At 38.8% G+C, this 23564-nt stretch overlaps 2 protein-coding genes across 14 annotated transcripts in view; both read right to left on the reverse strand.

Moving 5' to 3' along the window:
- The window catches only part of adnpb (activity-dependent neuroprotector homeobox b), a 32461-nt gene extending 25276 nt beyond the window's left edge, over positions 1-7185 (reverse strand). For 10 of the 12 annotated variants that reach the window (XM_080204991.1, XM_080204983.1, XM_080204989.1 and 7 more), the window contains exon 1: positions 6546-7185. The gene's annotated coding sequence lies outside the window, so the exon portion shown is untranslated. Of the gene's footprint in view, positions 1-939; positions 1069-3816; positions 3980-6545 lie in introns of those variants that run through there. The other 2 variants (XM_080204981.1, XM_080204982.1) reach the window with 2 other exon arrangements.
- A 5201-nt stretch (positions 7186-12386) lies between these two features.
- dpm1 (dolichyl-phosphate mannosyltransferase subunit 1, catalytic) overlaps positions 12387-23564 on the reverse strand; it is a 71940-nt gene continuing 60762 nt past the window's right edge. The window contains exons 9-10 of one of the 2 annotated variants that reach the window (XM_080204996.1): positions 16525-16588; positions 12387-14935 (exon numbers count right to left, since the gene is read on the reverse strand). In XM_080204996.1, coding sequence (XP_080061122.1) covers positions 14901-14935; positions 16525-16588 — 99 coding nt within the window. In that variant the 3' untranslated portion in view covers positions 12387-14900. The remainder of the gene's footprint in view (positions 14936-16524; positions 16589-23564) is intronic. The other variant, XM_080204994.1, reaches the window with a different exon arrangement.

Here is a 23564-nt window from a genome sequence, read left to right on the forward strand (position 1 = left end):
CCACAATGGAGATTAGCTTTACATTCCAGATATATTAAATGAATTTATATTCTATCAACTCCTGTGGTGGGAATTGAACCCATGTCCCCAGAGCAAATAGCCTGGACTTCTGGGTTACTAGTCCAGTACAGTAAGAAGTCTCACAACAACAGGTTAAAGTTCAGCAGGTTTATCTGGTAGCATAAGCTTTTGGAGTGTGAACAACTCTTCACTCACCTGAAGGAGCAACACCCCAAAAGTTTGTGCTACCAAATAAACTTGTTGGACTTTAACCTGGTGTTGAGAGACTTCTTACTGTGCTTCCCCCAGTCTAATGCTGGCATCTCCATATCATTACTAGTCCAGTGACATTACCATTAGGCACATTTCCCCATTACGGTATTGCAAAAAGAAAAACTTTGAGGGGTTCACAAAATGGTACAGTCATCTTCATTTGTACATCTAAAAGCCACTGTATTAAATTTGTCAAAATCTAAGTCAACAGGACATTGTTACCATTCTTTATGTCTAAACCAATATATTTCCAAACCTGAGCTTTTAATATCGTCCCATGCTGGTTTCAAATTACAATCATTTTGTTCACCCTGTAGCTAACACACGTCGCAATTGGAGCAAGAAAGAAATAAACAGTTTGCTTAAGTTCATACTCACATGTACTTGTTCAATATGTGCCCTAATTTAGGACCATGGCACTAGACTAAACTCAGTTCAAAATAACAGCATGACTGAGCTTCTAAACAATGTTGTTTTATCATGAATCATTTACAAAACAATTGGGGGGTTTCAGATCCAGGATATTAGAACTGTCAGCTCGTTGCAATCACACCTGTCCCATCAATTTCTTTGTACTTTTTTTGCAAACTTCATTTTGTGCAATTTTGCAAAACAAAACATTCAACGCATAGTGTTGTTCATTATACCAGTTTTTGCTATTACCACCTTTTCCACTATTCCAATCTCTCCTTCTTCATGCATATCCAATTCATTTGATGTCACTGCAAATTCCTTTAATTCTTCCCCAAACATCACACAATTGGATAGTTTCTTCTAACTTGTGATTGTCCCAAACTGCAATGATGGAAATATTAAAGGAGACTTGCAAGACTGTTACCAGCAATACATCAAACAATCCACCAATGTTGTATTACAGTTAAGGCCACGTGCAGGTACGTTCCTTTAGAGTTCACTGTATAATGATCAAGTGCAGGAGCATCAGTGAAGTACAATCTCAGCCTTCCTAGACTTGCATAGCCAGACATAAACCAAAATAATTTCCTGGAAAAAAATCAACAGGAACTCTGCCCAATATTTTCCAACCCTTAGCAAGAGCAGTTAGAAAAGCTGAAAGTCACTCATGCTGCAATACCAGATGAGATTATAAAGCATGGGCTTCAGCCCCAAAAGTACAAATCTACAGTGTCAACTTTTTGTCACTGCGTTCCACATGACACCTTTCCTTTAGTTAGCAGTGACTGGCCATTGTCAATCATTATGCTTAAGGTCACAGAAGTTTTCAGGCTCTGAGGGAACACAAATGCACAATAACCACATGCCCTGAAGCAACTAACTTTCACATTCAAAGTCTGGGCATAGTATGACACACAACCACAAATGCATATAATTTTAAAAGGTGCAAAAGGTCAATTTATTTAAACATATTTAGACATTTCCATTTACAGATGAAGCAAGAAAGTTTCCTCTGCTACACGTATCAAATAATAAAAAGAATATTATAAAATCTTTCCAGTTAAGAGGGATTTAAATGCTTCGAGTTCAATTAAAGCAGATTGCAAATCATCGCCCCAAAGTACGAAATACACCGCCTAATGTTTTTCACTTGGAATAACTTCTTCACAGCTAATTATTACTGATAACTTTTAAAACTTTCATTTTCTAAATAACTATCAATCCTGATTAGTTTTATAACGGAATACTTGCACCCCATTCCAAAATTTCAATTCTCCCAATAAAGAATTTGTAAAACCAGTTATCTGCAACCTATATACATTACAGATTCCACTTTAAGTTAGAAAGTATTCACATTCTAACTTTCAAAACGAGCACCTGTCAGTTTCACTGCTAAATTTAATGCTAATATGCATTTAGACCACCGAACTTGGTATATTTAGTCAAAGAACTTAAGGTGTTGAATGAATTCTTCACATGGACAGTACAGCTGGTCTAACAAATCCAAGTTGCGCTAGAATTATATTCCTGTTTAGGAGACTATTTTAAATTTTAAAGAGATCGTCTGCGATCATCTGTAAAGAACTGGACAAATTCACCCACTAGAGAAGCAATGCATCAACTGCTTGGGATGAAATCTTGCACCTTTCTGAAGAATTTCCCCTTTGATGCTAGAAATAATATTACAGTAATTTCACCGTGCCACAGGTGAAAGGGAAAACCCAACCCTATTATGGTGAATCATATTTTGATCACTGCACACTGCAGTGTTGAATGTTAAGCATAAGCATCATATAAAAACATGCAATAATCAAGGCTTCTTTGAGAAATAATTGTTTTACTTGAGTGTCACCAAGAAGTTAACATTCAGATTTTCTATTTGCAGTTAATGTACTCTTTTAATTATCCTCATGGTGAAAATTAGAAGTTATTTGAGAAGTAGAAATTTACTGGTCAAAAGGTGAGAACATGGTTTAATTTAATTTTAGGTTTTAAAAGAGGAAGTCAGTTCATTAAAAAAGTTTTCAATATATTTACCCAAGTAAGCTTTGGGGCACTAACAATGAATTCTTGCATCAAGACGAAAGTCCCATGCTGAGGATATGAGCTCATTTGATGCTTGAAAATCTCATCAAAAGTCAATGTGATTACATCAATGGGATCATCTAAAGTGATAAATTGTTCTATCTAGCGGGGTTCTTGTTTCAATCAATATACATTTGGTCCAAAAAAATCTCAGGAAACAATTCTTAAAAATATGCCACCAAAAGTAGTTAAAGGGCTTGTAGCAAAATAAGCTAAATGAAAAACTTCAGATTATAGTAGCATAAATATATTACAAGAGTAAAACTTATCCCAACACCAGAAACTGCATTCTGTAAACCAAGTTATCAGGGACATTGGACTACTGGTAGCTCCAGGGAATTGCAATGGTTAAAGGTAATGCATACATGGAATTTTAGAATTAGCTCTTCAGCCCCCTAATGGTTCAGCTGGTAAAGTAGTGTGACGGAGCGATACAGGCTCAAGGTATCTCAGGTTTGACCACAAATATGCACCAAGCCAGCTATCCTCCACCAGGCATTACAGTTATTAAAAAACCGAAGGGAGGACAACAAAAACAGGCAGTGCTGAGGACAGGTAATTGACAAAGTCACTGGCTATCTAGTAATCCCTGCTGGCAGTTATCAGGCGTCAATACAATCAGAGTTTAGGTACGAACCCCAGCCAAATAACCTAAGTTCATTGTGGAATAACCACTTGGGCTAAATACTAAAGGGCAACCATCTCGTATCATATGTCAAAAGGGAACAGCAGAATATACAGATCTACCTCCCATCGTACATTTTCAGAGTACGATTTCCTCTACAATAACTACATTGTAACAACTGAAAAACAGAGCTCACAATGTATTCATACCAAAGGAGGAAAATAAAGTGCAGGGAGATTGTGGGCATCACTACTGAAAATGGATCTTATATTGGAGGCAAGTGGCGACCTGAGATTCACTCCAAAACCCTAACATGTTTGATCCAAGATAACATACATGCTATTTGTCTTCACGCTACCCAAAAATGAGATTCAAGACATTTGATTTTTGCTATTAAAAAAAAGGTTTCATATACATACATGGCAGTGGTGTGTGACAGATCAATCAGGTGCTTGAATTTCTGTGGCAACATGAACATTCCATCCTGGAAATATGGATAATGCTGGTAGAGGCTCCAACTTTCTTTCCATCACATGGCTGACCAGAAATCTCTTCCAGTCTTACTGTCTGCCATTGTATTCACTGAAAGGATTTGCAGATTGATAATCAACTTGTTAGGCTACATTATGAATAAACTTTCCTTGGCCGTCAATTATGGGGTGGAAGTCAAACCAGTGTTTGACTCAAGAGCAGGGGTGCATAATTTAAATTTTGCTTACGCAAAGAGAATGTGTTACTGGATGCATGAATCGAAATAACATTTTCTGTTAAAGACTAAATATTTTATCCTACTCAAGACAAGGGTGTCATCTGAACAATTTCCCAGCAATGCCATTTAAAGAGTTCATCATTAGAAACACAACCTTCAGCCAAGATGCATAACAGACAAATCAATGTTAACTTCTTGGTGATGCTCAAATAAAACAGTTATTTCTCAAAAAACCTTGATTATTGCATGTTTCTATATATGCTTATGCCTCAACATTCAACACTGCAGTGTGCAATGACCAAAATATGATTCACCATAACAGGATGAGGTTTTCCCTTTCACTTGTGGCAAGGTGAAATTACTGTCATATTATTTCCAGCATCAAAGGAGAAATTCTTCAGAAAGTGCAAGATTTGATACCAAACAGTTGATTACTCCCCAACAATATAGGAATCACAATATCCCACTAAGCCAATATTTATCCTCACAATCACCTTCTGAAACAGCCAACTGAAACCATCATGACACTACTCAGGATGACCATCAACAGAACCAAATCCTTGGCTGAGTTGACACCTCACTCCAAACACTACTTGGCTTAGCCATTCTGTAAGTAATGGCGAAACAGTTAGCTTCATACTTACCACCATTTTTCACCAATGCACTTTGTTCACACTGGTTGCTTCAAAATGCATTTAGTTACAAAAAATCATGGGTTTTATCAAATATCCTAGATATAGCAATGGAAACATACATTTCACAAAATAACTAAAGCAACTGTATTGCACATGTATTGTCCCAGTTTGCGTTTTGTATGTAACCCAAAGCCTTCAGTCACCGCATTCAGTCCCTAAGCTACAGGTGGCGCTGTACTGGGAGCGTCAGCATTTTTCTAATGGAGCACTTCTTTTAGCAACAGCTCCTCACTCTGCAACTGAAGCCTCCAAACTAGCCTCTGAAGAGCGCCTCCTGCTGCACCGAATATTGATTTTCATTCTCTGCATGGCTGCACTACAACATGGGTGGGGGCGGCTGTGCACGCAAGAAATGGAAAAATGTTTTGCCATCAGCTTATGATACATAAATCAAGAATCACTCCAACTTAAATTTATTTGAAAAATGCATTTTAACACAAGGACTAGAAAAAAATCAAAACCATTTTATTTGATACAAAATAGTTCGAAATGTATTTTCCTGCATTTCGGCGTCGTGGTTTGCAACACAATGGGCATGATAACAGTTGGGTCCTGATAAGATTTCTCCAAAGAACACGTGCCAAACATTTCTACTTAAGCAATTACAAAACTGGGAATCCCTAAATCTATTCATGTCTGCAATGGAGCAGTACTCGCGCCATTTTACAGCAACGTCACAGCCGGCAACCGGTCCAGAGGTGTACATTTTAGCATTATCTTCATTAACTTATACCATCCCCAATATTATCAGCACAAAATATCCAGAACGGTCACCGAATGGAGCCACTGTATGTGAATTAACAAATAAATTAAATCTCAGTTTCCATCCACCCCGTCTTCTGTCTAGGGCGTTTCTTGCTGTCTGGATTGGTTGAGCATGCTGTCTAAAGACCACAGAGCACTAGAAAAGGTATTGAGCAAATGTGTAAACAAATCTTCGATCAGATTCGCGACTGATGGCACACACCGAGTAGCCGGCGACAATTCCTTATTTTACATTTCAGGCATCCGAAGAAACGACGATTTTGAAGGGGTTCGAAATGATCAGAACTAATTTACCAGTGGATCAAACAATCCCTAAAACGTAAAAAAAAGGACTCATCTCAGAGAAAAAAAAATCCCCCAAATGCCTCGATCCATTACTCTCAGGTAATATTGTATTCCGCGATTAGGAAAGGTAACACTAACATCGATTGGGTGACGATCTATCCACATATGCATCAAATCGATACATAGTAAAATTATACTAATATCTGAACCCGCACCTAGCTTTTGAAGAACAATGAGCACAAATGATCGACTACATTGACAAAATGATGGGTTAGTGCAAACTAATTTCTCCTGGCAAATTTGTGCCTTTGTCACACAGATTCGGCGAAATAAGAGGAGGGGGATTGGGGGGGGGGGGCTGAAGAGAATAAAAATCCGGGCGTTCGTGTATTTTTAATCATGCAAATGGGCAACACACAAAATAGGATAAAGCAATCGTTGCAGATGGATCTCTACCTTGCTTGGGTCGATGTATCTTTTAAGCAATCGGCACTTTCATACATGGACAAAGATAAAAGGAGAACAACTACTCGCATGCAACATTTGCTCCAGGTTTTTTCCCTTCTCCCACCCAGTTTTTTTCTGGGCAAAAAAAATGCAAACGGGATTTCCCCTTCCCATCCCCTCCCCTCAATTTTGTACAAGATCTCGGTAGCGGACTCGAGGAGGAAGAAAAATAATGAAATGCTCTCACCTTTTTGTTTTGTATTTTGCTTTCTGTTTTTTTTTAGCCCTCCCTCCTCCTCCTCCTCTCTCTCTCTATTTTGGTTTAATTGTTCAGTTGAAGCGCGAGCCGCCCGCTCGGCCGAGCCGGCAGCAGCAGCAGCGAGAGGGAGAGAGAGAGAGAGAGAGAGAAGAGCGCGAGCCGCAAACAAAGGGCCTCCTCCTCCTGCCGCCGCTTCAATCTCCTCCTCACATCAAACCCCGAGCGGCGGCCACGGCGGGCGGTGCTTCCAGCGCTGACTGGAAGAGGGAGCTCTTTATACAGAGAGAGATAGAGGTAGAGGAGGGGGAGGAGGAGGAGGAGAGAGAGGGGAAAGAGAGAGAGAAAAAAAGACAACTGAAGGCCACCGAACAGAACCAGCTTCTGGAATAAAACAGGAGCTTGGTGGTGGTAGGGGGGAATGAGAGAGAAGGAGAAGAAAACTTTAACAGACCGAGCCAACTTTTTTTTCTCCCCGGTCGAAAACTTTCTGAGGCGCAAACCCCCGAAGGGAGGACGAGAGGGAAAAAAAAGAAAGGGAGGGGGCGGCGGCGGTGAAAAATTTCAATTGCTTTCGGACAATAATTCACTGAGCCTTCCCTGGCCAAAATGGCGTCCGAGAAAGAACGGAAGTGACGTGTGCGCCTTATTTGCATAGGGACTATTGTCCAATAGAGAGCAGAGTTGAGCAGCACTGTGAGGGCAATTCCCTCTTCCCCCCCAGCCCTCAGACATGGGGTTCATGGCCCCCTCCCCTCATGCCAACACGGGGGGAAGGGGGAAAAGAGAAGGGCCGAGTGGGTGTGGGAGTGATAAGTATGGTTCATGTTGTTGTCTCAGTCTCCCCCTCTTGGCTGCAGCCTCGCGAGAATGGGAGCAGGGCGTGCCCTCCCCGGAGCCGCCACGAGGGGCGCTCTCTCTCACTCCCCTCCTCCCTCCCTCTGCTGCCTGTGGCCAGGCGGCGGCAGCAATGCGCAGGTGCGGACTACAGGGCATCTGGCGCCTCCATCTGCTCAGCGTGCGCTCGCAGACCTCAGCACACACATGTGCACACAACCTGATTCAGCACTTGGGTTATCACTGCGCCCCGGGGCCTGCTCCAGCACTACTTTCTGACAGCCTTGGTGGGATGTCCTCCATTTTGTCACACTAGAAAGTTGCAGTTGACAAAGAGGGGAGGGTGGAAAAAAGAAAGATGCTCATGTTCAAACTTCAGGATTTAGCTATATTTTTTACACACGTGACATATTTCAGGGATTCATTGGCTCACAGCTGTATGAATAGCCACAAGCTCAGATATGTTCACAGTGACATATGGAAAGATGATGAATTGTACCTTCAACTTACGAAAGCCTAACAGTTGAATAGCTTGAAACGTATGGTTCTCATTTATGAATGGGAAGAAACTGTTCACTAGTGCATGTTTGGAGATCATTCAATATGATAATATAAGATAGTCTTAGATTTAAATAATATTGACTAGTAGGTGATCAGTTTAATATATACAAGTTAGGTTCCCCATCACAACATTTTTAACATCTTCAGTGAAAAAGTCATATTAACTGACAACCCATTGACGCTTCGATATGGAAAAGTTCTAAATTGCAATGGTCTAGACAGCAGATATAAACCGTCTCCAGTGGCAGAATTGTCAATGCTGGAAAATTTATGATGGGCCAAATGGATGTCCTCCATTATGACCATTTTGTTGATTTTCATTCTTATATGATGCATGGTAAAAGTGATGCATGCAACAAGTTACTTCATTTTGCAATTCCTTCAAAGGTATTCTTGGACTGGAAACTAGACATTAATTATATCAAAAACATTACAAGTTTTCTTTTAATAAAAACATTGATCCTTTTCTGTACCAGCTATTTCAGAACACCTTATCTGAAATTAAATGGATTGTGAATTTTTAATGGCTCAAGTGACAATTGTGTTCTCGAATTGTAGTTGAGAATATTTTGCATGTCTAAATGGGAGACACAGCTAGTTGCTGATAGAATGCATCTATCAGTGGTTAAAAGGAACAGATCATTTTGAAAATGTGGGATTTCTACATTTACAACTTTTAATGCCAAAAATAATCAATTTATCACCTATTAACTTAAATAATTGCTTTAAGATATGATAGCATTTGTCAACCATGCAATGGTTTTTATATTAACTTACGTTCTTTTAAAGATAATACAGGTGGGATACACTAACTGATTCCAACTAGGGAAACTATTTGATGTCTATCTTCCAACCAATATTTAAATATTCACCATTTGTCTTAAGGAGATACTTGCACTTGAATAATAGGAAATTATCCTTAAAAAATGATCTACATTAAAAAGGGGAGAGTCAGAGTTAGCCTCAATTCAAAAGATAGCAATCATTTTTGTGAAAATTGCAATATTATGTGGCTTCTTGAGAAAGTTTAAATTTACTTTAATAATGTCTAAATGTTGCAGTTTTCATGCAAAGCTTAAAAACAAAGTAATGTGCAAGGGCATAGACAACTTAGAATTGTACACTCGCCTTCCAAATCATGTCCCTTACATCTATCCCATATGGGTAGTCCAAGGTCATGTTCCACCACAAATGTTTGTACTTACGTTTAATTTTCTAGAATTGACCGGAATTCACCATATTTGGTAGATTTTTCATCAAAATCATTAAGGGTACGACGTGATCAATGAATCCCTACAGTACAGGAGGTCATTCGACCCATCAAATCTGTACTGACCACTTTCCAAACCAGGCCCTATTCCCGTAACCCGCATTTACCTTCCTAATCTCACTGACACTAGGGTCAACTTAGCATGGCCAATCAACCTAACCTGCACATTTTTGGATATTTTAAGGTTTATTCATCTGCAACTGCCACCATACCATAACTTCCTCAAAAGCTATTTAAACAGTAGTTTCTCTTTCCCTGAACAGAAGTACTCTTGCCACTACCCCTTATCCACCCAAGGTTTTCTTATGTTGTTAAATTTTTTCTAGTGCATATTGCAATTTTCACATCAATCCTCTTCTAGTTCAGAGATATCCATACTTCTGGAATATGACTTTCCAAATTGATGGCACTCTTTTTGCCCTCAACTTCACCCCCCTCCCACACAACTCCCTCATTTTACTTTTCCCTCTCCACCCACACCCATCCTTCCCTTCTCCCTACCTCCTCCCTCTCCTCTATTACTTTCCTTCCCCTCTGTACTCTTAAAAGAAAGTCAAAACTTGAAAAAAAAGCACAGGCATTTCTATCATCTTCATTAAAGTTCTGACTGTAAACTAACCTGGAGCGAAAAAATGTTAATGCTTAATAGTGCCTCCTTCTTTCAAATGCCAATTTACCTCAAAGTTACGTTTCCCTGACACTGGAATCAATTATTTAAACAAAAGCATTGTATTTTTCATCTGATGGCCAGTATTGAGATTGCACCGGTGAGAACAGCATGTTGAATTGGCTTAGATCATTAGTTTTATTTGTATCAAAAAAAAGGAAGCTGAAGATGTAATAACTTCGAAATTTAACAACTTTGGTTTTAAATCTGATACACCTGTAACTTCCACTTAATTTATGCCATCATGAAATGTAAAACTAGCCTGGTGTAGAGCTGAAGTAAGTAGGTTCCAGCATTCACTTTTAAGTGGTCATGATTCACTTGAAAATTCTCACTTCAGCATACTGATTAGTTGTCTCAATTCCCATTTCATACAAATCGGAGTACTAGGCCAAAATCATGTTTTGTTTTGGTAAGTTTTTGACTAAGTGAAATACTTTTGGCCATACTGAGTGCGGGAATACCCCATGGACCTTTTATCTTCAGTTGTATGCATAACCTGACATCCATACCAAACTAGGGATTTTATGTTGATTTTCACCTCAAACTGCTTTATAGCAAAAGTGAAATCAGGTACTTAAATGATTGTACATGGTTGCTATCGTGGTGCATCAATAAACGATACTACTCTCAACTTGAACACCAAAAATACATAGCACTGCACTAATGCTGACACAAGTAGTAATTATAACGTTTAAAGTAACTGTACTACACACTAAGATCAGTAAGCTAACCAATAGTTTGAGTTTTATAATTTTACAAACATAGCTCTTTTTTTGGTGGGAGGAGTGGGGTAGGAGAGTGAATGGGTAGAAAAGTGAGATCTCAAAAAAAATCTCTCATCAGTCGGTAACTTTTTTTTAAACAGAGTGAGCAAGCAAGTTATCAGCAACTTTGACTCCACCAACAATAGATAACTGCTTGCACTTATCTATTAGCACTCGTGATTACCTGTAAAGGCTTGTTATTCAGCTGGCCTACACTGCACTACATTGACACTCATGATTACCTGAGTGTGCCGGGCTGTCGTCACTCTGTGCCTGCGTGCCTCTCTCCACTTCACCTGATGAAGGAGCAGCACTTCGAAAGCTTTTGATTTCAAATAAACCTGTTGGACTATAACCTGGTTTGTATGACCTCTTATCTTAACAGTAGATAGGTACCACTTTAGATGGTTCTCATTTCTCTCTTTCTTTGTTGGGGATTGAGTGTGATGAATGCCTCCCCACAACAAGTATAGTGCAAGGTTAGGAACTCAGCTAGAGGATCATAAACATGTATTAACAGCCTACCATTCACTACCATGGCATTTGGACTACATGTGAAATGTCTGAACCCCACTGTCAGACTGAAGTATGGGTCAACAAACCTCTACCATGTGAGAAACAATTAGTCATTTTGATTTTTCCCCAGGCATCTAACTAATGGTGTGAGGCCAGGGTCACTGTCCCAATTAAGGATGGTGGGGAGGCTCTTGAAGCTGGAAAAATAAGCAAAGGATTTTCAGCTTGAAAAGAGCAGCAACTTGCAGTGGAAGTTAAGCAAGGGAGCCAGTGCTTCAAAATAGAGCTGATTTCCAACTTAGTTAAATTTTAAAAAAGTGACTTTCACAGCCGGGGGAGCAGCAGGTGACGCCATCCCTCATCTCAGTCCCAAATCGGCAAACCCTTATGCTGAAACTCTGACCTCTAGTTAGTACATAGAACATTTACAACTCTGAAGGAAGCCATTCAGCACACCGTGTCTGTGCCAGCCGAAAAACATGTTACCCAGCCTAATGCCACTTTCCAGTTCTTGGTATGTAGCCTTGTAGGTTACCTCAAGCATTTTCTCAAGGTGATGAGTAATTATCTCTCTACCACCATTTAAGGCAGCAAGTTACAGACCCCCCCACTCAAGTTGAAAGAAAATTCTGAACTCCCCTAGTCCTGCCTGTTTACTTAAAATTAATGTTTCTGGTTTTTGACCTCTCTGCTAAGGGGAATAGGACCTTCATATCTATTCTATCTAGGCCTCGCTTAAATTTTGTACAGATCAAGATTCCCTGACCAGTGGAAACATTCAATTTTCTCATGTCCGATAAGAATTTTACTTGTTTCAGTTAGGTCACCTCTCAATCAGATTATAGTTGGGATTTTTCAGTGCACTCACTCCAAAATTGGAAAATCCCGTCTGAGGACAACAGACGTTTGCTTCATCCAGTCCCCTCCCCTTCCCCCCTCCCCGTCCACTATGATTCCCGTGGTAGGCGGGCCCGGAAAACTCCCCAGTATGTATTCAAGCTCCACTGTGGACTTGAGCACGTCATCTGCACACATCTTTAGCTGAGGAGTGTTGTGCAGTCAGATGCTGTCCTTCAGCTGAGACATTAAACCAATACCTTCTCTAATTCCTGCAAAATATCTCAGGCCACTATTCAAAAAGATAACAACACAGTTCTCTGTCCTTGTTCCCCTCAACAGAACAACCAAAAATATATGACCTAATCATTTATTTAGCCAATCATGCATACATTTCTTGGCATAACAACAATTGCTACAATTCAAAAATAATCCATTGCTTGTAAAACAGGTTTGTGATGTCCCAAGGATATGAAAGCTGATATAAGGGTGGAAGTTCTTTGTTTCTAAAATTTTTGTTTTTATATATGAACTCGCTAGGTCAGGAGCATCAGGCACAAACACGTGTTCCAACACAGCCGTATCGGGCGGCACGGTAGCACAGTGGTTAGCACTGCTGCTTCACAGCTCCAGGGACCTGGGTTTGATTCTTGGCTTGGGTCACTGTCTGTGTGGAATTTGCACATTCTTGTGTCTGTGTGGGTTTGCTCCGGTTTCCTCCCACAGTCCAAAGATGTGCGGGTTAGGTTGATTGGCCATGCTACATTGCCCCTTAGTGTCCTGAGATGTGTAGATTAGAGGGATTAGTGGGTAAATATGTGAGGATGGGATTGTGGTCGATGCAGACTCAATGGGCTGAATGGCCTCTTTCTGTATTGTCAGGATTCTATATTATCATTAAATTTACATTTTATTAGTAAACACTTACTAATGGTAAGAATTACATTGAAGTTTGTGAATAAATCTTTTTATATAGTCTTCCAAAAATAGATTCATGGAAAGACTACAATCTGCCAAACATTGTGGTTAACAGAATAGGTCATAATTGCTCATTGACCCCACTGGAACAACAATGACATTTCACATTTCAGGCACATTGTTGGTGCAAAGACAGAACCTAGAATAACCATTCTGTAAAAACATCTGTAATATCATGATAGTCAGGAATTGTTTTTGGTAAAGATCTGAGAGAGTTTGGTATATGTGTTATTGGTGATAATGTGTTTACTCATTCAAAGTCCAGGCATATAGCAGGCCCCAGAATTATTTTCAATAGGCAACCAGTATCTGACCAAATATGAAAAGAATCTAATAAAAAAACTCATTTGGTTTAGCCCATTGTCAAAAGGAGATCAAAACTCAATGTCAAGAAAGATTTATATCAATCTAACAGCAGTTGAAACAAGTCAGGAATTTAAGTTATATTACACACAGACACCACTTAAAACCACACAGATTAGTTAAGTGAACATGCAACCTGTTTTTCCAATGAGACTATGCGGTAAACATACCTGCGCAGTTTTCATTGATAACCTGAAATAGTGCAAAATTGAAAGATTAAAATTTCTAGACCCCATTTGAATTCAGAATTAACCAGAAAAAATGAAAAACTGACTGCATATATGCATTAGTCAGTGAATTTCAAGCATGCTCATGAGAGAGTAAAAACTGTACTAAATTTGATAAAAATTAGTACAGTTATTACTTTTGTTGACAAATGATGCCATGGAAAGGTACAACACTGGTTTACATTTATTATTCCTCCCATGGCTAGATTTGGGTCACAGATTGGTGGAGATGCCAAGTGGAGATGAGAGATCTCATCAGTTAGGAGGTCAAGAATAAAAACAAATAAAAACAATATATGCACACTCACAGTGTCTCTTCGTGGTGACACTGGGATAGTCCTGAGAATTGTTTTCCTGAATTATGACATTGGAACGAGAGAAGAAATAAAATTACAGCGGTTGGAAATACTGACACAATAAATGTATCCAAGGACACTAAAGATGGACCTACAACCTGTTGAGTGCAACAGTATAGAAGAGTAAATTGTATTTAAGTGGATGTTTATATGGATATTTGCAAACTTTAAGCTGTTTTACCTTTGTGAGAAGTGAAAGTTCAATTAAGCTAGGAATAATAGTGTACAACTTCTTTCATTTATATAAAACCTATATGCAAATTAAGACAAATTAAGCAAAAGCATCAGAAATCTTTCAAAAAACTTAAGTAAAATTGCTATACTAGTATATTATGCTAAGTGGATTTTTTATAGATGAGAAATTAAGAAACATCGAAACTTTTATAACTCAATGTTCTACAGAGCAGAAGGATGAATTGTCAATTATATCTCAATTTATATATGTAGATTTGCACCTCAAATTACTATGGTAATGAAGTGCATTTATTAAAAGGAAGTTACAAGGGAAGTGTGATTACAATAGCATCTGTGTTGAACAGCCATTTTCATAGCATTGATTCTTCCAGTTTGACTGGGTGATAAATTGAAATAAAGTTATGCCTGTATTTTTTAACTATTTAAAATAACTGATAGTTAAATAATACCACAAATGATCTATGGAAGTCGTAGGATTATTACCATTGTGAGTCAAGCAAAATTAATATTTAATACTTATTCAGACTAAAATAATTTTATTTCAAACTATATTTTACAATTGTTCACTTATTGAGGTGTGCTACAGATTTGTACAAATATAAAATTGGACTTTACAATGAGATTGTGAAATAGGAAAATGCACAAACCTAGTCTTAAAACATTCTAGACATAGAACATTTCAGTACTAAATATTAGTCTTGATCAAGTGGTGGCAAAGAGATGCAGCAGTCCTTTCAAAAATGATACAATTTCATTTCCTCCCAGTTTAGATTCACCATACACACGGTCCACAAATGTTATAGGAACCTGTAATAATTGGAATGGGGAGAAAGGTGTGTTAATTCAATGTAAACATGAACATCACAAAACAAAGTAAGCTGACAAGAATTACAGAATTTCAATATTGCTACAAAAGGGAGACACATTGCTGGAGGTTTTCGTCTTGCACTCATTAGAACAAATGCAAGACCAAATTTCAAAAGATCACAATATATTCCACAGGAGAAAAGGATGCTGATAGGTTGGCAAGTTGACTGTGATTGGCCGAGTGTTTCCATGGAGAAAGCAACAGGGAACTCCGCTCCCCAGGTAGTTCAAAAAAGACAAAGTTAAAAAGAATTACTTTTGTTTGCAGAGGGTTCCTGCATATGAATATATGTCGCTTTGAGCAAGTTTAAATGAGCAATGTTAGTTTGACTAAAGATCTTAAATTAGTTGTTAGTATAGTTAACAGCACCTTTTGATGAGTGCAAGATGAAAAGTTTCATCAACATATCTCTCTTTTCAGCAATATCTCAAGAATTAATTGGCAACATACTCTCTGACAGTATTACTTAACACTATTAACCTTCTCCATTTTATCACTGGGAATAAATTCATAATGTATTTAGAAACTGATAATATAATTTAAGGAATTTATTTTCCCACAGCAAAGAAAAGCACAACCTGCACAAACAAAAATCACTAAACATGATCTTGTGATGCAGTATATTGATTTTAGGATAATTCCATCTTCTTCTGCAGTGTTTTTGAACGTGCATGAATATTTAGTTCATGATGTCATAAACAGTGTGCACGCTGAAATAAACTGGCAATCCCTTACAAATTTCCCAACTGGTTCTTTCCAAGTCAATTTTATGTTTAAAAAGAAATACTCACATCTCACAAATGTGAAAGTATCAGTGAAAGCTATTCCATTCAATTAAGAATTGAACTAAAATTATAGAACTGAAAACAATTGAATACTGCATCTTTTAAGAGAAGTAGTTTCAAAAAAAAGGTTGAAGAAAAGGGAAACAGCTCAATAGGCCATGAACTGCAGACTTGCATAATATTCAGGTGGATCATGGAGTCTGGGCCTATACTCAATGGAGTTTAGAAGGGTGAGGGGGAGATCTAATTGAAATTCACAAATGCTGAGAGGCCTAGATAGAGTGGATGTGGAGAGAATGTTTCCACTAATGGGGGAAACTAGAACTCGAGGGCACAATCTCAGAGTGAAGGGACTCTCCTTTGAAACTGAGTTGAGGAGGAATTTCTTCAGCCAGAGGCTGGTGAACCTTTGGAACTCATTGCCACAGAGATCTGTGGAGGCCAGGTCATTGGGTGTCTTTAAGACAGAGATAGATAGGTTCTTGATCAATAAGATGTTCAAGGGTCACGGGGAGAAGGCAAGAGAATGGGGATGAGAATCATCAGCCATGATTGAATGGCAGAGCAGACTCAATGGGCCAAATGGCCTAATTCTGCTTCCATATCTTATAGTCCTATTCCAGACTCAAAACCGTGGCTTATGCAGAATCAGCTGATTTTAGTTGGGGCCACAACAAAGGGCTTACACATAGCTTTACTGTCCCAGTATAAGATAGAAGAACCAAAGGAGGCAAGGTTCCTACTTTTTGATGGTATTGAGAGATTTTTTTTGCTGAAGTCACAATGACTGAAGCCAATGTATTCAGCCTATAAATTGTAATAAAGAACAGACATAAGATATCCTCAGTATATTGATGTAAAATTATAATAGAATCAACTGCAGCCATTTTGCCCTCATCCTTCTGAGCAACATATTGAGAAAACTGGCTGGGGTGAAATCATGCCCAACCAAAAGTGAATATTAATTGATAAACTGTCAACTAGTATATCTTATGGCGGGAGGAAACACAGGCCACAGCTGTATTTAGGTTATGAGGAGAGAGTCCTGCATGTATTCTTTATTAGGTTGTAAACTTCAATTTTGCTTTCTATAATTTGATTCAGAAGTTTAAAGGCTCAAAATATGGATTGTGGAGAATACCAGCAACTTACCAACAATTTTAGGAAATTCTTACAAAACACTGGATATTTTCTAAGTTATATAAAGACATGTAACCTTTTGGGTTAAGTGCTCACACTTTCTAACAATCTCATCAGCCAATGGTGATCAACTGACTATTCAATTTATGTCACAATGTAGCAGTGTCATTAGCCAAAGGTAATCACATCATAGGACTTGACTGTTCCAAACACGTCAATTAAATCATCCTAAAAGGCCAATTAAAGTTGCTGGCAGGATGAAATTTGACAACTTTGGTGGGTCCCTGGTGATAATGTGACTGTTTCCATGAGATATTTTTCTTTTGAGCACGATGATGGATCTTATCTCTCATTGGACCATGGGAGCTGCTATTCATTGGTCCCTATCAATCACACAACTGTAAAAAATGCATAGCACCCTAATGACAATTTTTTTGAACTGCAAAATATAAATAGAAACTCCCTTGAAACTTTGAGGAAAGACTTCAACAATTTATTTTCAATATTATGTTATTGGAAACGTAATGCCAGATTATACAAGCAGATAATCAAAATAGAAACTATAAAACACACAAAGTCCAAAAATAACACGAAGAGAAATGAAGCATACAGCAATCAAGTCTGTTCTGGCATTCAGACTGATCACAGCTGATTTCTACTTCAAATTCATTTACCCAACCCTGCTCCATATCCCTAGATACCTATGCCCAGCAAGAAATAAGCAATCACAGCTTTCAGTGCTCCTTAGTCAGAACTTTCCAAACACACGATTGCTACCATTCGAAGGACTGGGGCAGCAGATACATGGGAACACCAGCACCTGGAAATTCTACTAAGCCACTCACCATTCTAACTTAAATATATCACAGTTGCTTCATTGTCTCTGGATCAAAATCCTGAAACTCCCTTCCTAAAATCACTGAGTGTACATCACTCCTGGACCGCAGCAGTTCAAGACAGACCATTTAGGGATGGGTAATAAATACTGGCCCAACCAGCAACACGAATGACTAGTTAAAAAAGTTGGTGTATGGAAAGAATCCAACATTGCCTTGAGCATCTCCCTGCTCTGTGCTCCATTTTTTTCTGCTCATTCAAATGCCTTGCAGACAGGAAAGTTTAAATCAAGGTTGAGATTCTGGAAATAATTAGGAGAGCATTGTGACAATGCATAAGACGACAAGCTAAAATTTACATCAGGTAATCCGGTTTATTATGAGAGAGGTGCAAAGGGAATAGAAAGGATCAGGGAAAGTTATAGGACATGAACGAAAAAGCTATGATTATACTACATGGGAATCAAACAATAAAAGCTCATTATTCACATCAGCAGAAATAATTATGTATTTGTGAATACTGACACACTGATAGAAGATGCGAAGCAATAGGTATATTGCATACTCTTATTTTGTGGGGCAAAGCTAGAGGGTCAAAACATGATGGGTTCAATTTTACCATTGCGTTGTGCTGTTTTCAGGTGCGAAAACTTGGTCAAGTCAGGTGTGAGGTGAGTGGCTCGATCTACACCAGCCTCCACGCTGGTTCTCCCTTTACCAAAGCCCACAAATGGCAGTGATTGGGATTGTGCCTGACAGGAGCACGATGGTCATTTAAATGCATTTGCATGCAATTAACTTGACTTAATGGACTGCATGCCCAATTTTACTGGCACTTTCCCATTTAGCACCGCGTTCCCCATCTAGAATCAGTGCGAAACAGACATGCTCCACAGAAGTCCGATTCGGGTGCTCCACTTAGTGAGGAGGTAGGTGCCAAGCATCTGATGGCTCTCTGCTTGAGATCAATTTAAGAGGGAGGGGGTGTGTCCGCTGCCACTCTACCTGAGATCGGTGGGGGAAGGAGCAGCCATCGATCTGGATGGTGGGGGGAATAAGGGGGTCAATGATGTTGCGGGGGTCGGGCAATGTCTGTAGGGGCCAAGGGGAGGCATTATCTGACCCAAGAGGGATGTGGCCGGGGAGCGACATTCTATCATTTTTTTCTGCACATGCGCAGTTGGAGGCACTGATCGGAGCCGCAGGATTTCAGGCGTGAGAAGCCTCGCCCACTGGTTTCTGCAGCATGATTCGGAATCGCTAATATTTTTGCAGACAGAGTGCGTATGGGAACGCCTCAGAACAGGTTCAAAAGTCAGACCTGAAGCACTCCCAGTTTCAAATCTGCCCAACACTTAGAATAAAACAGGTAAAATAGGGCCTGATGGGTCAGGAGTTAGATATCAGTCAAAAGTCTGACTGTGATAAATAAGAAGGGGCATTTGTTCAAAGGTCAGCTGCCTACACTGAAGTCCCAGGTATCGTATCATCCAGAAGGATCAGATAACTAGAGGGATGGAACAAGGGGGCAGGAAAATCTACTGGAAAATTTAAGAACTTGAGTCCAGGATGATGGACAGACAGTGAAAGCCATTGACTGGGAGCAAAAAGTACAAAAATGGAAGTGTATCCGAAGTTGCAATAATGGGTTAGATGATGAATCCAGGTGAAGAAAAAATACATAGGTGGATAGGGCTTTCCCAGTGTATACAGGAGATCCAACATTAGGAGTCCAGAAAGATGTCAAAAGGCAAGTAGGGGTCACAACTTGACTAAACAACCTAGTAGAATAGAGAATGCTGAACCAGTATGACAACATAGCAGAAGCAGGAGTTCTCATGACTGAGGGGTTTTTGTTACAGCTTACCAGTTAGGGGATAAAGCTATATGGGAGGCTAAACAGAGGCAGGTGGATAGCTGAGAGGGAGTTTGGTGTGATTTCAGAAGTTCCAAATAGGTGTCACCCAGGATTGTTACATAGGTGGGTCTGCATGAAAAATGTCCTTCTAGATGGAGCTTATAAGGCAAGGCTGCATTGATGACTCAGGGATTTAACAAATGCTAAGCAGATAAGGAAGTCAGAGTGGACTCATTCACATCAAGGAAGATCATTTTGAAATTTTTTATGACCCTTTGGGTGACATTTATGTGAAGTCCATTTTGGGGAGTCCATAAGTCCATAGATATAAAAGCTGCATTTTTGCAAGATGATCCCCTCCAGAGGGAAGTGTTTCTGAAACCTCCTAAGGAGGCACCAGGGTTAAAGGGAAAATTTTGAAAATTAAGTAAGTGCATATTTGGTTTAAACAATGCTGCTGTAGTGGGGTACTTCTCAGTTCAATCAATGTTGCTAAAGATGGATATTCTCCAACTGAAGGCAGATCCTGCTGTATTTTGTTGGTACCATGTATGGAAATCCTGCAGGTATAGTTTCAAAACAAAGTTATTGACAGGATTTGAATAGACTTTTAAGGCTGGGCATCAGGTTAATGGGGCCTTAAATATATTGGATTAGAAATACAACTGTATGCATCTGCAGTTACTTTACACCCGTAATCATATTTTAAAGGTGTCAGCTTTATTAGTCAGTTGGGCTAGGTCTTCACAAAAAATGCAGATGCTTCCAAAAATGAGAGCAGTTGCAAGTATGATTAGACAATTAAACTAACTGGGCACACAGATGAGGCCTGATGCAAGCTTTTATGTTCTTGAACTGAGTGCTGTAATGAGGTCATATAGACAAACAAAAAATTAAAGATGGAGAAATGTTTACTGACATTTCCATCCCCAAGAATCTAAAATCGTGTGTGTCCAGTGACACCTCTCACGCAAAGCTTGTTGATGGGTTTTCAAGTGCAGTGGATTTCATAATATTTCTTGTGGGTAAAAATGTGAATTGGCCAAGAAAATAAGTCAAATAGTAAAGAGGACGCTGGTTGCAAGAACTCTTTCACCAGTAGCGGTGGTTAACATGGCATTCTTTTTATTTAAGAAGATACTACATGGGCGAAATGACAAAGAAAATACCTCAAGAGGGATAATATACACTCCACAAAGAGTGCAGCTGAAAATAAGATTATGAATTAATTTTGCAAGTCTAATACAAATGGGGAGGAAAAGGAAATATTGAAACACCAATGGCTTGATGCAAAAAGCCATCGTTAGAAAGTCACCAACATGCATCATGAAGATACCTGCAGTTTTTCCATTCAGTTATTGGATTGTTTCACCAAAAGGAACGCCTGTAGTGAAAAATTATTGATGGCATTAGAAGAAAGGTGACTCAGGATGAATTTTTGAAATTGAGACTTATTTCTTGGTTTCAATCTTTTGTCATTTTTGTTTTTCTTTCGGAAGGGAACCTGTTAAAGTTGGAATTTTGCTGCAATAGAGTACATAATTTAAGTTGGTAATCAAGGGCAACTGTGCCCAGTAGGAAAGTATTAGGGCTTCGTTACAAGAGTATAAAAAGGTGCTTGCATAGGTTGGACTGGTGGGAATTGGGAGAGTCTGTGTCCTTACTCTTCAGACTTGGAAATAAACCTGTTTTAAGGTATTGGCTAGATTCAGACTCATCATTTCCTCAATATCTGATTATTGGAGTTAACATTGGGCACTCAGGCTCTCTATCTCCCTTTGAAACTTCCTGCTTGTTTATATGATTGACTGTGCCTCCTAATAGTGTTATCTGAAAACTTGCATAAACAATTCTCTACTCTTTAATCCATCATTTATATGGTGAAAAGCTAAGGCCCTAGTAAAGATGGAAGAGTAGCATTACTTAATCACATCCTTCCAAATAATATATTTTTCTATTTTTATTTGTAAGCAACATTATGGAATGAATGAAGTAAAATATGACAGCAACACTAGAAGCAGGAGCAACTTTACAGGTGTTGAGCAGTAATACAGAGAAAATAAATCTGTGCAAAGAATTCACAACATATTAGATGAATTAATAGCACATAAGTTTGATTTTGTAGCCCTTATAGAGACATTGTTGTAAAAGTGACCAAGGTTAGGAACTAAATATTCCAGGATAATTAATTCTTTAGTAGTGGTAGGCAAAATGTTAAGGCGGGAAGGGGGTGCAGGGAGCAGTCCTGATAACAAAAGATGGGATAAAGAAAGTGGAGAGAAGTGACCTTGGCTCAGTAAATCATAAAATAGAACCAGTTTGGGAGGTGTTAAGAAACAGAAAGGGCAGGAGGCATTGGTATGAGTTGTTTATAGGTCCCCTGACAGTAGTTAGTGCAGGCTGAAGTATAAATCAGAAAATGAGAGGCTCATATAGTAATAGTACAGTAAATATGGAAGACTTTAATCTTTGCATAAAATGGGCAAATCAGATTTGCAGTGTGGAGGATAAGTTCTTGGGGTGTAGACAATATTTTTTTCTAGATCAGAACGTTGAGGAATCAACTAGGGAACAGGCTATTTTGGATCTAATATTGCGCAAAAAGAAAGGGTTAATTAATTACTGTACTGAAGGGGTCTCTAGGGAAGAGTGACCATAATATGGCAGAATTTTATATTGGATTTGAAAATGATTTAGTTAAGTTTGGAACTAGGGTCTTAAATCTAAACAAAGCAAACTACTCAGAGGTAAGTTGGCCAAGGTAAACTTTGAAAAGGCATGATGTCAGACAATAAATGGCCAGGATTTAAAGACAATCTCAATTGCAACAGCAATACATTCCCTTAAGTAGAGAAAAATAGACCATTTGCAACTAATAAGAGAAATTAAAGATAGTATTAAATCAAAGGAAGAGGCTAATAATATTGCCCAAAAAAAGAGTAGTAAGCCTGAGAATTGGAGAATTTTAGAAATCAGCAAAGGTGAATTAAGTAGTGGGCAAGGTAAGTGAAGAGGAAATGAAACTAGATTAACAAGAGACTTAAGAACAGGTTGCAAACATTTCTTTAGATGTTGTGACACTAGTGTGCCTTTAAGAAATGTATTTTTAATCATGCCCTCTGCAGTTTGTGAGCAAGTTCTATTTTTTTCATTGGGGCACTGGCTGCCTGATTAGAAGTCTTTTTATTGTGCTTCAATGATTTAAATGGGGTTTTGTTTACTTTTACTCTGGGCCTCATGCAGTGTCTGGGATTTTTTTATGATCCCAAATTGTGGGAGAAAGAATGATTGACAAGTTACGTGGCAGAAGTTCAGTTTTAGGCTGCTGTTTTACTTAGAAGCTGTTTTTACTTCAGTCTGGATGCAGGCAGGTTACAGGTTTTCTCTCTCTCCCCCTGGTATTATAGATTCTGCTAGAAGCAAGTCTTCTTACCTTCCTGGAGTGAGAATTCTGTCTCTTGCAGTGATTTGCTGGCTAAAAGCTACAGACCCACAGTGGTATTATCTCTACCTTGAGGTATGCTGGAAGTTACAAGGCTCGAAAGTCAGAGTTTCAATTCTCCAACCAATGGACTAAATTCCACTGAGTATCCTCATTTTCTATGGTAAACTTATGGCAGGTATACGTTTATAGGGACATTTGTTTAGTTGGAACATTTCGTACAGCTGTTAAGGTGTATACAATATCATGGTTGTTTTTTCTTTTGTTCGTAATTGGTAAAAGTTTTTGCCGTATGTTAACTGTATTCTTAAATAAACTTTGTTTGATAAAAGCTCCCTGCTGGGTAATCTGAATCATATATGAAGTGAAACATCTTATACATACCCTAGCCAAATTCAAATTGCAAAACTTATGATCCAGGCGGATTTCATAAAACACTGGTTTATAACAGTATACAAATAGGGCCCCACCCAGCAATGTGCTCAACATTGAAGTCCCAATCCCAAA

The sequence above is a fragment of the Carcharhinus amblyrhynchos genome, chromosome 16 (genome assembly GCF_965287045.1).
Source record: "Carcharhinus amblyrhynchos chromosome 16, sCarAmb.v2.hapA, whole genome shotgun sequence".
Taxonomy (NCBI): Eukaryota; Metazoa; Chordata; class Chondrichthyes; order Carcharhiniformes; family Carcharhinidae; genus Carcharhinus; species Carcharhinus amblyrhynchos.